The sequence below is a fragment of the Pimephales promelas genome, chromosome 21 (genome assembly GCF_988280905.1).
Source record: "Pimephales promelas chromosome 21, fPimPro1.hap1.1, whole genome shotgun sequence".
Classification (NCBI taxonomy): Eukaryota; Metazoa; Chordata; class Actinopteri; order Cypriniformes; family Leuciscidae; genus Pimephales; species Pimephales promelas.
In genome coordinates, this window is record NC_142789.1 from 6,846,584 (window position 1) to 6,862,923 (window position 16,340).

General features: G+C 36.6%; 2 protein-coding genes across 2 annotated transcripts; both read left to right on the forward strand.

The window, feature by feature from the left end:
• Nucleotides 1-4,438: 4,438 nt before the first annotated feature.
• dda1 (DET1 and DDB1 associated 1) lies at nt 4,439-9,897 on the forward strand. The gene is made up of 5 exons (XM_089124998.1): nt 4,439-4,684; nt 5,736-5,816; nt 5,980-6,031; nt 6,160-6,221; nt 8,488-9,897. The coding sequence occupies exons 1-5, from the start codon at nt 4,676-4,678 to the stop codon at nt 8,596-8,598; spliced, it is 315 nt and encodes a 104-aa protein (XP_088981124.1). The 5' UTR covers nt 4,439-4,675; the 3' UTR covers nt 8,599-9,897.
• Nucleotides 9,898-10,948: 1,051 nt separating this feature from the next.
• Nucleotides 10,949-13,278, forward strand: abhd8b (abhydrolase domain containing 8b). Its single transcript, XM_039667398.2, is given in 5 exon segments — nt 10,949-11,795; nt 11,884-12,054; nt 12,138-12,354; nt 12,534-12,810; nt 12,813-13,278. Coding segments are annotated over 5 exon segments (1,470 nt in total). The 5' UTR covers nt 10,949-11,010; the 3' UTR covers nt 12,833-13,278.
• The last annotated feature ends 3,062 nt before the right edge of the window (nt 13,279-16,340 follow it).

A 16,340-nucleotide genomic window follows, 5' to 3' on the forward strand; every position in this document is an offset into this window, starting at 1 on the left:
TTTTTCCTTTTGTCTTTTTTATATTTTTTCTTTTTCTTTTTTTCCTTTTTTTCTTTCTTTTTCTTTTCTTTTTTCTTCCTTTTTTTCTTTCTTTTTTCCTTTTTTTCTTTTTTCCTTTTTCTTTTTTTTTCTTCTTTTTTTTCCTTTTTTTCTTCTTTTTTCCTTTTTTTCTCTCTTTTCCTTTTTTTCTTTTTCCTTTTTTCTTTTTTTTCCTTTTTTTCATTTTTGTCCATTTTTTTCTTTCTTTTTCCTTTCTTTTTTTCTTTTTTTTTCCTTTTGTCTTTTTTTATTTTTTTTATTTTTTTCCTTTTTTTCTTTTTTTTCCTTTTTTTCTTATTTTTTTCCTTTTTTTCTTTTTTCCTTTTTTCTTTTTTCTTTTTTTCCTTCTTTTTTTCCTTTTTTTCTTCTTTTTTCCTTTTTTTCTCTCTTTTCCTTTTTTTCTTTTTCTCTCTTTTCCTTTTTTTCTTTTTCCTTTTTTTCTTTTTTGTCCATTTTTTTCTTTTTTTCTTTTCTTTTTTTTCTTATTTTTTCCTGTTGTCTTTTTTTTAAATATTTTTTTCCTTTTTTAATTTTTTTTCCTTCCTTTTTTTCTTTTTTTCCTTTTGTCTTTTTTATATTTTTTTCTTTTTCTTTTTTTCCTTTTTTTCTTTCTTTTTCTTTTCTTTTCCTTTTTTTCTTTTCTTTTTTCTTTTTTTCTTTCTTTTTTTTTCTTTTTTTCCTTTTTTTTCTTCTTTTTTTCCTTTTTTTTCTTTTTTTCCTTTTTTTCTTTTTTCCTTTTTTTAGGTGATGTACATGTGTTTTCTAATGTGGCATCTGTAGCATGTGTTACTTATTTTTTCAAATCGGGTGATATGAAACATGAATATTGCATTGTTTTCTATTAAATTAGCTGACCGTTAAAGGGATAGTTCACCCAAACATGAAAATCCTGTCATCATTTACTATATTAGCCTATATTATATACTTAACCTGTTAATTTTGATTATTTAATGTATGTTTAAAATATCTTTCATGAAAATGACAGCTACAGTGTCAATTATAATATTTCAATAACAAATTAAAAACATAAGGTAATGTAAAAACTGCCTTAGGTTCAGTTCACATGTTTTCATTCAATGTGTTGGGTGTTGATTATTATATCTAAAAAATAGCATCTGAATTTAGGCTACACATCTAGGCTCTGTTGTGTACCTTTAATGTTATAGTAATGTGCGGCTCCCAATATAGTTTACAGGGGGTTTTTTTAATCCTTGCGAAATGTTTAAATGTAATTCAATTAATTTAAAAACAAAGGCACATTTTTTTTTTATTTAAACCACTGTTTAAAAAAAAAAAAAAAAAGCAATTTACCTTTCTTAACCGAACCGAGACCTCAAAACTGTGGGAAAACCTACCCGTCAGTTTTGTGTACAACTAATTCAACTAATTGTTTGGGTGAACTATTCCTTTAAAAGTACTAAACTGAAAGAAGGTCATGTTGTGTTTTGGTGATTAAACCAAATGTTCTCATTACATATTACAATCATCTTGTGTTTTTAAATGATGAGTATGTGTCCTGAAAACGTGCTATCATGAAAGCATGGGATCAGATTTTGAAAGAATGACTAGCCTAAATGTTTTACAAGTGTGATCATATTAGACTTTTGAGCAAAGTGTTTTTGAGCAAAGAGTTTTGACAAATGTGAAAATAGTACCAAAGCCAATAATAATAATAAAAACTATAAAAACGAGAGAAATGATCAATACTAAAATATATTTAAAAAAACATACTGCAATTATAAATGCAATACAACATAATTTACCAATAAAGCTATTATCTGCAGTATATTTATCTTTATAAAACGGTAAGTTACATTCTGATAGATGGGGGTTTTTTTTCACGATAAAACCATAGACTGTAAAAGCCAGGATAATACACGGCAACGACTACACAGCACCCCTAGCAACCAATCTTAGCAACGCAAACATATCTTTATTATTAATATTGTTCATTTAATATTATTATTGCGAGAGGGTATTTACAGTAGATATAGCATCTTCCTTCAAGTCAGTCCTATATTCGTAATAAAAATCCATTTGAATGTCCTCAGCGCGATATCTTGACCTTTTAGGGGGGGTTTTTAGTTTGCGTCTTGCTTCTCCGTGCTCAAAAAAGTCTTCACTACTGACAAGACTGTCTCATAAAGACAGTCTTTACCGCCATCTAATGGCGAAATAATGTAAATATAGTTTTGCCTACCTTTAATACAGCGCGATGCAGAAGTCACTCACTCCAATTCTCTTCTCTTGTTTTTTTTTAAACAAGAAACTTACCACTCTGTCGTGTGATATCCCTGCTTGGAAAGTCTGTAGCAGTTGCTTGAAATCCGTTCAGCACAGTCCTCTTGCTCGTTAACATTAGCCGTTTCCACCGTCGGGCCGAACGGTTCTCATTCCGTGCCGATTTGGGCCAGCTGGAAGGGTTACGGTGTCCGTGTGTCAGACTCGCGCCGCGGCAGATCTTTTGAATGTATACAAACATCAGTCGTTGCCATGGTAACGCGACGATTTACTTATGGTATGAGACGTAAATAATGACGCGTTATGGAGAATGGTCAGCTATCGCTTTTAATTTTATTACTAATTTGTTCGTTTACTTCGCTACAGATACACAGGCAACAGACAAGTGACATTTGAGTAGAGATCGCGGTTATTATGTAGGAGCGTAGCATTTCCCGAAGACGCGCTAAGCGCTGCCAATCAACGCACACTGGGCCAGCTGGGCCAATCACAGCACATTTCCTATTTCGGAAGGAGGGGCTTCATCGAAAACGACGCAATCATCCCTTTATTATTATTATTATTATTCTTTATTATTATTATTATTATTATTATTTTAGGTGTATGGCTCAACCAGAATGGGGATAGAGGAGCTGTAATAATATAAAATATGTGAAAACTTAATGCGTTTTTTGAACAATCAGGCATGAAAACTTATTCTAGTACACATCTAAAACAAAATCAAGATTTCGTAAAAGGCCACAATAGGACCCCTTTTGAATATATGACCTACAGTGATCTGCTTCCACCTATTGGCGGTTTTATTTTCATTTAATATATGTTCCATAATTTTATTTATTCAAATATTAAAAGTATAGCCTATAGGCTATTAATCTAATAAATTATTTATGCTATTGTAATCACATTGTAAATTAATTCCTACCACATCCGAGCTTCATTAAAAAGTGTAATCAACCTTAAATGCCAGCTCAGATTCTGTGCCACTTCTACTGTGCAGAGATTTATTCTTTTGGTGAAAATGATTTCAATGATTTTTAGTGGAATTTATTGATTTATTTAATTTGATTGATTGATTGACTTATTATTATTATTTATTATATATTATATATGATTTATTATTTATAGAATGTCTTAAATGTAATCAGTAACAGAGATTAAAAAAAAACTTACTCCAGTACCATTAGCTTTATGTTATTTATGTTATGACATACCCTATATTCTATATTATGTTATGACATAGGCTACCCTAGGCTATGTTCTATCTATCTATGCCCACCACCACCCCCTTCACTAGGAAGGACTCTATCTATCTATCTATCTATCTATCTATCTATCTATCTATCTATCTATCTATCTATCTATCTATCTATCTATCTATCTATCTATCTATCTATCTATCTATCTATCTATCTATCTATCTATCTATCTATCTATCTATCTATCTATCTATCTATCTATCTATCATAAGCTGTCTGTCTATGCCCACCACCACCTCCCACCTCCTTCACTTCGAAAGACTCTCTCTCTCTCTCTCTCTCTCTCTCTCTCTCTCTCTCTCTCTCTCTCTCTCTCTCTCTATATATATATATATATATATATATATATATATATGAAGAGTTCAGATGCAAAAGCCTCTAAATGCCATTTGAAATTTTCTTCTTTAATGATGATTTTTATCAAACTTGTATATTTAAGTTCAGTAATTTCACTTAAATGGCAATGATAATTACCTATTAATTGTTATTTAAGTGAAATTACTGAAGTTAAATATACAAGTTGGATAAAAAATCATCATTAAAGAAGAAAATTTCAAATGGCATTTAGAGGCGTTTGCATCTGAACTCTTCATATATATATATATATATATATATATATATATATTATGGGACATATTAATTTAAAAAAAAATTGATATGCACAGATAAATAATTTATAATAAACACTTAAATATTCCATAAGAAAAATAAGAATCGTCAACTTTGATTTCATGTTGACTTATAGAATGTTTAAATATATTTGTTAAACAGTTTAACACATGCTTGTTACCACAGCACAGTTTAATTGTAACAACTGCAGTAACGTTACTTATTGTATTTTCAAGGACACTACGGTTACCATGGTGATTTTTTTTTTTTTTTTTTTTTGCAACTGCGAGAGAGAGAGACACAGACACAGACACAGACACACACACACACGCTTGTCAGTCGGTAGCTTTCAGTTAGCTGCTGTGTATTTGAGTCGCTCGTTATATTCACACGCTTATTTCTGTGTCTAGGTCTGTGTATTCGCCTCGTATTCAGTGGTGAGTGAGTGGAACCGGGTTCAAAATTCAGATTTCTGTCAGTGTTCAGGCCTGTCTGAGCACAAACACCTACAGAACTGAACTGACTTCACCATGGACAAAGTAAGTTTCTACACTCACAGCTTCATATTTTTATGTTTCAGATGAGTAGTTATGCGCAGTTGTAAAGGACTGGGCGCTGAAACATCATGTTGAATTCTAAAATCTGCTCTAACGTTACATATGTAATATTTTAGTCGTTTTCAGCTGACAGACTACCTTGGTTATAGAGTTAGCATGCTAACTTAGGCCGCTTCAAACACTCATGACTAACGTTACTTCGTCGTGTACAATTTTCTGATTGCAACAGCCTAAAATTAACATATTATCGTGGGTGAATCATGTTACTAGTGCTAGCCGTCCTAAATTTTTTTATTTTATGGTTATTTGGTGATATAGTATTTGAATTATCTTTAAATCACATCACACATGTCATGCTAATGTGTTAGCTCGTATTAGCATGCTGATAAGCGCGAGCGAGACTTTTGTTAAACAGTCACGACCTAAATATATATTAATTTTATTAGTGTTATTTTGATCATGTGTTATTTAAAAATACTCGAATCAAAAATATCAATCATATAACCCACAAATCTAGTGGACTAGACTGGCAACGCCCAAAGGTTGACATGCATCATCCTCCATCTGGATGAGTTTACTCTCTCAGCAAATGTCTGAAATGATATGATGTATTATTTAGTTGTGTATTTATATAAGTGCTGCTAATAAAGTTCCTTATGTTATTGATTGTTCGCTAAATGAGTCCTGCTTCACTGACTACTTCAAGTCTATCACTGCACTGGCTGATTGATATTATGATCAATCGATGTAAGTTACGGTCATTTATGGGCAACTGATTTTTCTGGGATTATTTTATGTGCAGTAAAGTTAGTTCATTCGTGTATTTAAACTGTCAGTAAACATTTGTGTTGTAAAAGATCATTTATATTCACTGAATCATGTCATTAATACCTACTCTGTAAGAAGTGAACACCTAGTAAATTGTCTTTCCCCTCTTGAGACGAGGATCTGTCTGTCCAATATCAAGTGTACTAATGTAGCACTTCAGGTATATTTCTAGTACGCGTTTTAACCTCTTTTTGTCATTTTGAAGGCAGATTTCCTGAAAGGACTACCCGTGTATAATAAGTCAAACTTCAGCAGATTTCATGCGGACTCCGTATGTAAAGCATCGGTAAGGTTTGCTGGCCTAAATGATTCATCTTGGAATGTTCTTCATGACTGAACTGTTAATCGTCTTTCTGAATATTCAGTGTGCATTTTTACACTGCAGCTGTGAATTACATTTTCAGGTTTTGTTTAAATCACATTAACAATCCATTTATTGTGTGTTACAGAACAGAAGGCCGTCAGTATATCTGCCTACACGAGAGTATCCCTCCGAACAGAGTGAGTTCTTGTGTAACTGATGGATGAAGGCCTGTTGTACAACCATTTAAAATGAAAGCTGATGTGTCACTTAAAACTCTTTGTTTCAGTCTGAAGCCTAATTTTAGTTCGTTTTTCTCTCCTCTTAGTCATTGTCACAGAGAAGACAAACATCCTTTTGCGTTATCTTCATCAACAGTGGGACAAAAAGGCAAGTGTTCATCAAGCTCTTGGTTGACAAAGCAACCGCATTGTGTTGAATAAATTGACTCCTTTTATTCACTACATTTGTTCACCTATGGCTTTCTGTGATGGGGACCCAGGAGAATCTCACCAGGGTGTAAAAAATGGGGGTGATGTGCAAATATATATTCCCCACACTTTGAGAACCACTACAGGCAGTCATTTGCATATCTATTTGCCCATGTGACCTCACAGATCCCACAATATCCAAACAAGCTATTTTTGGTACATAATTAAATAATATACTGTAGGAAAACGCTTTAAGCAATCAAACTTGCATGGTGTCTAATGGCTCGTTTCCACTGAGGGGTGCGGTACGGTACGGGACAGTACAGTACGGGTCGGGTCGGGTACACCGTGATCAGGCTTGCGTTTCCACCGCCAACAGTACCCTTACTTGATAGGCGTGGTATGCTGGAAAGAAGCGATCAACGTCATTTTCGCGCGAAGAAAGCGACATAGTAAACAACAACAATGGATGACAGACAGCAGATCTTGTTCTTGCCTCTCGGCATGTTTGTCACTAGAAACAAGCGCTGGCTTTAGGCGTTTCCAAGAAGCCAACGCAAAGTCCGACTCAGGAGAATGATCCCGAGGACGCGAGTCCAGTAATTCTGTTAATGGAACAGCGCGTTCTTGAACGCGGCACTGAGCTCGCTCTGGCTCTGCGACTCCGGTTATCTCTGTATGTTCGTTTTAGGCAACAATAAAACGAAATATGTTATAAAACACCACTCTGCTTCTTTTCGATTTCATTTCAATATATTTTAAACATTCTAAAGCACATAAATGTGGTTCAGGCAATGCATAGCCTATTGATTATCACTGCATGTATTTAACGTTATATATTTATAACAAAACTAAATACAAAACAACCCTGCCTCTTTTCGTTTAAATTTTAAAATAAAAACATATTCCAGGCAATATGTAATGTAATGTATTGCATATCGCATGCATTGGTACAAATGTTGCAATAAAGAACATTACAGACGATCTTGGAAAAAAAAAAAAAAAGACAAAACTATCTCTTTTTGTTGAATTTCAGTTTTATCAATAGCCATTGTAAAAGGTACAAAATACAGTAAAGCTTAAATAACATCAAGAAACAATTCAGTCAGTGAAATATACAAATTCAGCGCTCAAAGATATGAAACTTCACGTAGCCTTCTGCCAAAACTATTGGCCAGGGAACGAATTATAGATTCACGAGACTAAAGATCACCTGTTAGGTTTATACAAGACGAACTATATCTCATGTTTAACCACTACAGACAGAGACGTCCGCGTCAGCGGCAAACATCAGGATGACTAGCCGAGGAAAGGCTGTTCCAGGCGGGGGACACAAGCGCGAGCGTCCGGTGATCGCTTGGAATGGATCTCAGTCAAATTATCAAACATCTATAAACAAACCACAGATTTGATCTTTAAAAAACTACTTTCTCGCCTGAAAAACTCTTAAAACTACATTTCGTGACACAATAACAGTAGAGTTATATTTCAACTGTATGCTTCTAATGCCCTTGTAGCACGCGCGAGTGACGATACTCTGTCCACCAATCACCGTTCTGCAGTGAGTCTAGCTCCACCTTTTAGTACCCTTTCACTGTGCTAGGTACCCCAACGGAAGGGTACCCAAAAAGTGGTACGTTACGGTTCGGCTTTTTGGTACCATTCACAACTTTTGACAGTGGAAACGCAAATAATTGCGTACCGAACTGTACCGTACCGTACCACTCAGTGGAAACGAGCCATTAATGGTACACAGACTTCTTATGTGTCAAAAGCTCATGGAAAATTTGATTTCTTATTTCATAACCCCTTAAATAAAATGCATGTTTAAGAGAACTTGGATTTTGTATTTTTCCTGTGACTTGACTGGAGAGCTGAATTGAAGAGCTTGTGCAAGCCGTCGCCATGATCCGATGCAAACTGCTTTTGTCACCGCTGTGTGTTTTTGTTTTGTACATATTTACATATTCACCTAGACATCGCTCTCAGCAGCTTCGAAATGTGGCGTCAGAATGTTTCTCTAACAGTATACTGTTGTTACAGTTCTTTTACCCTTATGGGAGAAACTGTCAAGTAAATCAAACACACCCATCAAGTGCAAGTTTAAATAGGAAAAATGATGGAAAAGCAGCACAGTGGAATGGGAAACAAACTTTTTTTGGTGAGAAGTGCAGCTGCCTGAAAGATGAATTTAACTCTTCTTCTTTTTTTTTGTTGTCCTGCAGAATGCAGCTAAAAAGCGAGAGCAGGAGCAAGCAGAAGGGGAGGGTGGCAGCCCAGCACCACCCCGCAAAATCGCCCGGACAGACAGTCAGGAGATGAACGAGGACTCGTAGAGGAACCCCCCCTTTCCAACAGACGCAACACCCGCACACCACACAGGAATTCATCTCAGAAAGAAGGAAATGGAACACTTATCTTACAGTGTGCTTTTATTATTTTACTGAGTGCTTCCTGATGCAGTCAGTGCCCAGTTGTGAATGCGTGGGGGCGCGACGGCTTTCCACTGCCAGCTTCCAAGATTCTGCTGAACTCTGAACTGCTTGGGGGTGAGACGGGGCGGGTACTGCGGTATTCAACAAGCACATAATAAGGAATGCCTGCTGTGAAGACGTGTGACAATTATGATTTTGTTTAGGACACTATCAATGCAATTTAAGTTTAAAAACACCCTAGTAATCTCAGCTGTGGATTTTTGCTTTCATTATATACTAAAACTAAAAACACAGGGTCTCAAGTCAAGTGTCCAAAAAGGGAAATTTCCGAAATGTACAGCCTCGTTTGGCAGATTTAGATGTAGTGTTTCGTGTTGGTAATGTAACGGCCTTCCTAGCAGGTGCATACTTGTGCATGAATGCACTGTTAGGACTGCAAATCTGTTGCCACAGATTGAGGATGATATGAAGAAATACAAATGGTGACGTCTCTCTCACTTCCTCCTGTTGTCATATAAGCTTTCAATGCTGCGTTAATCTCTGGTATCATTAATCGATCGCCTGCATCCAAATGCCCGACTCCATCATTGATTTAATCCCCTTGCGCCAATTCAGTTGCAGTCCATTTCTGCGTGTGATGGGATTTTCCCAGGCTAGAGATTAATAATGTCTCTCCTTTGTTTTCTGGGTTTGTAGTTGTGTTGGAGTTCTGAGATATAAGGGGCATCTATGCAGCATCCTCTCTTAACCTGCAGAGGGAGTCGGTGAACTGTGGTTGTGGTACAATAAACAGTAGAAGCTTTAGACATGGGGCTTAATGGAGTCCACAACATCCGTAAAACTGTTTTCTCACTGTGGCTGGAGACACCATGTTACGTTAAGTCGGCCGTTTCGAGCCGTTTCTTGGCAAAGTTTGTTCATATGTTCTCGATAAAAAGATTAAAATGTATTGAAGCCATCTACAATAACAAACAAAACAACAAAAAAAATCATGCATGCATTGTGGCTTTGGAAAATGTTTTGAGTAAAGCATTTGAAACCTCTTGTGTGCAGAGAGCAGCCCATCTTGAGTCCAAATCTAGCTGAAAGTTTCCACAATGACTGCAATTGTATGTTCTTGTTCTTATGAAGCCTTCCCAACTCCTATGTTTGAGGTCAAAAATGTTTTCGAGAATCAAAATAAAAATTAAATGAAAACATTTTCATTGTCAAGATCATTCGTAATAAATTCAAGGCAAGAGATTATGGTTGAATACTTAAAATTGGACAGCCAGTGCCACTGTGAGGCTGTAACAGCATATGCTCAACAGGTGTAATCCGCTTTAATCTGAAGTCTTACTCTGCGACCATGTTGGCATATAGATTTGGAGGATAGGAAGTAAATGAAAGCGGAAAACAGTCCCATTGTAGCTCTTATTAATTGTTTTGTTTTTTTTCTTGACATCAACAAAAGTTTATTTAAAGATTTTTATTGCGTGGGACAGATTCGATTTAGATTAGATTATTGGATTGAGGGTAGCAGATTACAAACCCGCAATTTCATTACACTGGGAAGAGACGGTATTGGAGTCGGAGATCCAGCTTTTTCATGTATCGGGAACATTGGTAATCAGGTAAGATATTTCACAGTACGGTAATGTGTTTATCATACCTAAAATTGGAGGCAACCGACAAGGCCAAAGCCGAGGCTATTTACATGACAGCCATAGAAAAGATCTTTCATTGTGTCTTTATCAATGCAAGTACATGGATGCTAATTATACAAATAAAAACCTATTCATAAAGGCTAGACCAAAGTACTAAACTGAGGAGTAATCTTAGAAGCAATATAAAATCTAAAGTATTCAGGTTTTGAGGCACTATTAATTTGGGGCAGCCAAAACTCTTTTTGCAAGAATGCATTACAGTTTGTTACATGCAATTCTATACAATACACAAAGAGATATCTAGACAGACAGAATGAGTGTATTTTCACAGATTCAGCATCTTGGGGGGAGTGGCTAGAAAAGGCACCGCTTTTGTGAAAGGAGATGCTCATTCATTGAGATTCCTGTAAAAATAAGTGTAGATAATAGACTTAAAAAGCAAAGCAATATATTTGATGCAAAACAACCCAACATCCAACTTAATTTCCAAGAACAAGCATAGTGGAGGCAGTATCAGGTTCTGGGGTCACTGTTTGGGAAGATTGAACTGGTTGGCTTGTTGAACACTGGAGATATGTCATACACAAGTATGTGTGGATCCTTGGTCAGCCAATCTGAATTTTCACAAAAGTCCATGTACTAAAGCATTGATTCTTCGTGAACCCAAATGTACTTCTTATTTCCTCAGGCGTTCACCATGCTCACCAGCTTTGTGGATGGAATATTCTGTTGCTTTACAGGGAAATCTACTAATGTGGTGGTCCCTATTGAATCATCTGAGCCCACCGATGGTTTCGAATTTGTTGAGGTGAAACCGGGAAGGGTTCTGAGAGTTCGACATATTATCCCAGACAGACCAGTGGTTGAGGAGCCAGGGACTGGGGAAGGGGGTACTGTGAGCTGCAAGCGCAAAATCTCAGTGTACCGAAACGGACAGCTTCTGATCGAGAACGTCAATGAAGCCACCCATCCAGAGCTGGTCCGCTATCAGAACGGAGACAGCACTGTGGATAATGACGTTTCCAACTGTGAGCCTCCTGCAGCAGGCCAGGCTACTGAGCCCACACCTGGGTCAGCCCCAGGACAGGCTACCGATACCAAACCCGCACCCCAGCAGGATCTGCAGCAAGTGCAGCACAGACGGCGCAAACCCAAGCGCTCGGTCGTGATCGACTGCGAGCGGAAGATCTCGTGCTGCAAAGGTACTCACTCTGACGTGGCCTTGTTTTTCATACATGGAGTCGGGGGATCGCTGGATATCTGGGGAAGCCAACTGGACTATTTCTCCCAACTTGGTTATGAGGTCATCGCCCCAGACTTGGTCGGCCATGGTGCGAGTTCAGCCCCTCAGATCCCTGCTGCCTATACCTTTTACGCTCTGGCGGAGGACCTTAGAATCATCTTCAAGCGATATGCCAAGAGACGGAATATTGTAGTTGGACACTCATATGGGTGAGAAATGGTCCGCAAATTTACTCATTTGCCTGGTAAGTGCAGATACGTTTTCCCACTAATTTGAGCATTTTCTTTCTTTGAGCAGTGTCTCGTTTTGTACCTTCCTGGCTCATGAGTATCCGGAACAAGTTCATAAAGTTGTGATGATTAATGGTGGAGGTCCAACAGCACTCGAGCCCAGTCTCTGCTCTGTCTTCAACTTGCCCACGTGTGTCCTTAATTTCCTGTCCCCGTGCCTCACCTGGAGTTTCCTCATGTAAGAATTATTGGAAACAGGACATGCTTGAACACGAGTATCTATGTTCGGCATTTAACGTTGTCTTTTTTTCTTTCTTCAAGGGCTGGATTTGCCCATCAGGGAACAAGAGAAAAGAAGCTACTAAAAGAGAACAATGCCTTCAATGTGTCTTCCTTCGTTCTGCGGTCCATGATGAGTGGACAGTACTGGCCGGAGGGTGATGAAGCCTACCACGCTGAAATCACAGTGCCTGTTCTGCTGGTTCACGGCATGTATGACAAGTTTGTACCAGTACAAGAGGACCAACGTATGGCAGAGGTACAATGATTTTATGTTCCAAGCTTTGGGTCTTATCCATGAAGTTGTGTCTTTTTCCTCCTGTATTTAGAGATTCTGTGAGTGGCAGTTGACCAGTTATTTCATTTTTTTTTTTTTTGGTAAGCTGGTGAGCAAAAACATATCAATAACTCTTTCCTCCTTTACTATCCTTCTTGTAGATCCTCTTGCTGGGGTTCTTGAAGGTCATTGATGACGGAAGTCACATGGTCATGATGGAGTGCCCTGATATAGTTAATACTCTCTTGCATGAATTTTTCCTGTGGCAGCCTGCAACTGCCTCGAAACCCAAACAGGAGGCAGCCCCCACAAAGACCACCACCAAACCTCCAGAGGACACAGCAAGACCAAAAACTGCCCCTAAGTCACCCTCCAAATCTCAACCAAACTTAGCAAGACCAACAACTGCACCAAAAACCATCTGCAGCAGGACTGAGGCCCCAGTGGACATCAGATCTAAGGGCAAGAAATAGCTAACATTACAGTATACATTTAAAGGTGTTAAATTTGCTCTGTTATTCCATGTGGGACATATTTAATGGAACAATTTGAATGTAGGATGTCCTTGGAGATTTGCCAGTTGGTCTATGTATGACCGCAGCAAACAGACTCGTGGAAACGCTCAGAGGGACGTTTGTCACAGAGCAGAGTGGTTGACCATTTCCAGCTTTTGAATGAGATGAGTTTTTTTAGAGGATGCTTTCTTTTCTTTTCTTTTTTACAATCGGATAACACCAGCCTATTCATATTCAAATGGTTTGCATTATGTCTACAATGGGTCTATGTAATAGGACAAAATGTTATGTCAGCTCAAAAATCTTTCACAAGTGATGATCTCAGTAATATTCAAAATTCACAAAACATAGTGTTACTATGGGTGCCTTGCTGTAAATAGATGGATCTATTGTACGCATTTAGTTTAATATCAGCTGATGTCTATTTCTGAGTTATTCAGCTGCAGTGGACAGCAGAGTTAATTTATTATTTGATAGGTTTAGTCATTATATGTTGAAAGTTCTCCAGCCCTGTTGAATTACTGTTAAAAAGGTGATTGAAAGTGTCAGCTTCACATCCAGGCATTAACCTACTCACACATAGCCCACATGAATTCTAAGAGACTTAACATGAAGCACAAATGCAGTCTTTACCTATTGTATTGCATGTTGTGAAAGAACTAGTTCAAGTAAAAAAAATTAAAAACAAATCCAGTAATTTTCTAAGTTTAATATGATTAAAGAATGCATCATTCAATCAGTATTCCAACAAACAGCTAGTGTTTCGCTTCTAAACAACTTTGCCAACCAACCAAAAACTGAATTTGTGCTCACATAAAAAAAAAACATAGGGCAGTAATTTGAAGTCATCCCTGAGGTCAAAAACAAGCCCTGGAGCCTGGAATCAGGCCATTCATACAGATAAACAGAGAAATAGAACTATAGAGTGCCGAAGTTACGAAGTCACTCTATAGGCCAAAATGCGGGAGTTAGCATTTTAGCACTACGGTTCCCTCGCTCTAAAGCCTATGGGATTTTTGAATGGGTTTTTGTTAAAAATAGCCTGAAATAAGATCTGTGGTGAGCAAAGCCTCTAAATATTTTCACACTTTGATCTATGACACAGAACACAGTTATAACTGGCATGTAGTTTTTTTAAACTTTGTGGCTGTTTTTAAAAATCTTTATAAAGGCTTCAAAATGTATAAATTTGATTAACTTGTGAAGATTATCTTGCTAGACAAAACGTGTAAGGGTCACAACTCTTTGTTGATCTTATTTTTTGTGATTTTCCAAAAGTCTATGGGGAAAATGCATTGCTTTTCGACCGAGGGAACCCATGCGCCGCTAGCTTCCGAGTTGTCCTACAAAGTGACATCACTTCGGCACTTTATTTTTAATATATAAATGCAACTTCAGGCATGTGATTGGCTTAATACTAAATATAGTATTTTATATAGTATGTAGTATATAGTTTTATAGTATTTAAATATAGTAATTTTCCATAGTACATTTTTCCCTATGGATGTCAATGGGGACCAGCAACTGTCTGGTTACCCACATTCTTCGAAATATCTTTTTTGTTCAGCACAAGAAATAAATTAATACACGTTTGGAACAACATTAAAGTGAATGAACAATGACAGAATTTTTATTTTGGGGTCAACTCTTCCTTTAAGAACAAGCTGCTGCATGTTTATTATTAGGGCTACTGTCACTTTAAGACCTATGCGCGACGCGTCTAATATACACGGAGCATTTGACAAGCAGATTTCTCTCAATTTTCTCGGTTTGCATTGAGTTTAGACATAACCAAATGTTTTTATGTAAACCTTGTGTGTATTTGAGAGTAATAGCGAAATACTCAAGATAACTTAGTCCAGCAACCAGGCGCTGTTAGACAAGCTTTTAGTACATGTGCACGTCGGGTGTTCGCGCTTAAGGCCATTGCACACCGAGTCCGAAAACGTAATATTTTCTCTTTCTTCTCTTTTCAATAAGAGAGAGGGCAAAAATCATCCTCACTGCTTGACGAATCCATTTGGTATTTTTGCGTTTTTTCCCGCAAAGGTTTAAGAAATACGCAACGGACTCGGTGTGCAAGGTTTCTATGCGTGACGAATTTTTAGGCTGACGAACACGAAAATACGCATACGAATATTTCGTGCTCAGTGTGCAATGGCCTTTAGAACACTGCGGTCAAGTGGGCCGCACGTGGAAAATACACGGTCAAGCTAGCCGCACATTTTTTTTTTTGCATGCGCGTCAAATCCTGCAGTTACTAATCCTGCAAAATTGATTTTGACTCTTTTGCCTGATATTTTCCATCGTATTAGGACACAAATAATACAATTTCATGATCTTTTCTAAACACATGACTTTTAATATTGTTTGTTTGTTGTTATTGTAATGTTTCTAGGCTTAAATATTAATTATACCAATTATACTGTATTCATGTTCATATTATTAAACATTATCATACATTTTTATTGTTAATATTTACGTTTTTTAGACACTACTTTCTGCTATTTTCCATCTTGTTCGGAGACAAAAAATATATATATTTTTAAAAAACATGACTTTTTCATTTTTTATTATTATTTTAATGTTTGTAGGCCTATATGATTTACATTAATTTAAATTTTATTTTTAAAGATTTAATTTATTCATGCTCATGTTAATGTTAATTATCATACATAATTTTTTACATTTAATTGTTAATTATGAATGTTTATGAATATATATATATATATATATATATATATATATAATTTGATTTTTTTATTATACATTATTATTGCCTACTTTATTAATGTAAATTAAATTGAATATTAACATTAATTATCAATAAATTTATTTAGCATTTTTTTTGTTGAATTTAATGTTTGTAAATGTATACACTCATTATTAATATATGTAATGATTAGGGATGGGTACCGAAACCCGGTTAAACGGGCCCCGGTACTGAATTTTGAAAGACCGCTGTATCGATAAGCTCGGACGTTATCGGTTCTGCTGTCGGTACTGGAGAAATGATTTATTATTCCTATAAAGACGTTATCTTGAACATGTTTATATGGCCAGCCATTTCTATATATAAACTATATTTTAATTAAACCATTTGTCTGTGATGCAAATTTGACATTCGCAGTTCAGAAGAGAGAGAGAGAGAGAGAAGAGAGAGAGCGATCAAAAGTCATTTTACTGTATAGTTTTGGAGAAAAGTTCAGGCAAACCCAGCCCAATCATCAAAGCGTGTTATAGCACTTAAACCAAAAAGTCGTTAGGTCCAATAGGTCGTTGGTGTCAAAATGTCAAAAACCAATAGGTCGTTATGGTAAGTTTAAGTTTCAGTTTAAGTGTAAGTTTCTAGTTTGAGGGAGTGAAACCGTGACATCTACACGTTTTCGAAAGTGGACCAAAGTGATTATTTCACGTCTTGTCGGCTGGAGAAATGTTGTTTTGGCCACTTTG

Coding starts and splice junctions, on each gene's coding strand:
- dda1 (XM_089124998.1), top strand. Junction 5,817..5,979: donor ACTCCGTATGTAAAGCATCG/GTAAGGTTTGCT, acceptor TGTGTGTTACAG/AACAGAAGGCCGTCAGTATA. Junction 6,032..6,159: donor AGAGTATCCCTCCGAACAGA/GTGAGTTCTTGT, acceptor CTCTCCTCTTAG/TCATTGTCACAGAGAAGACA.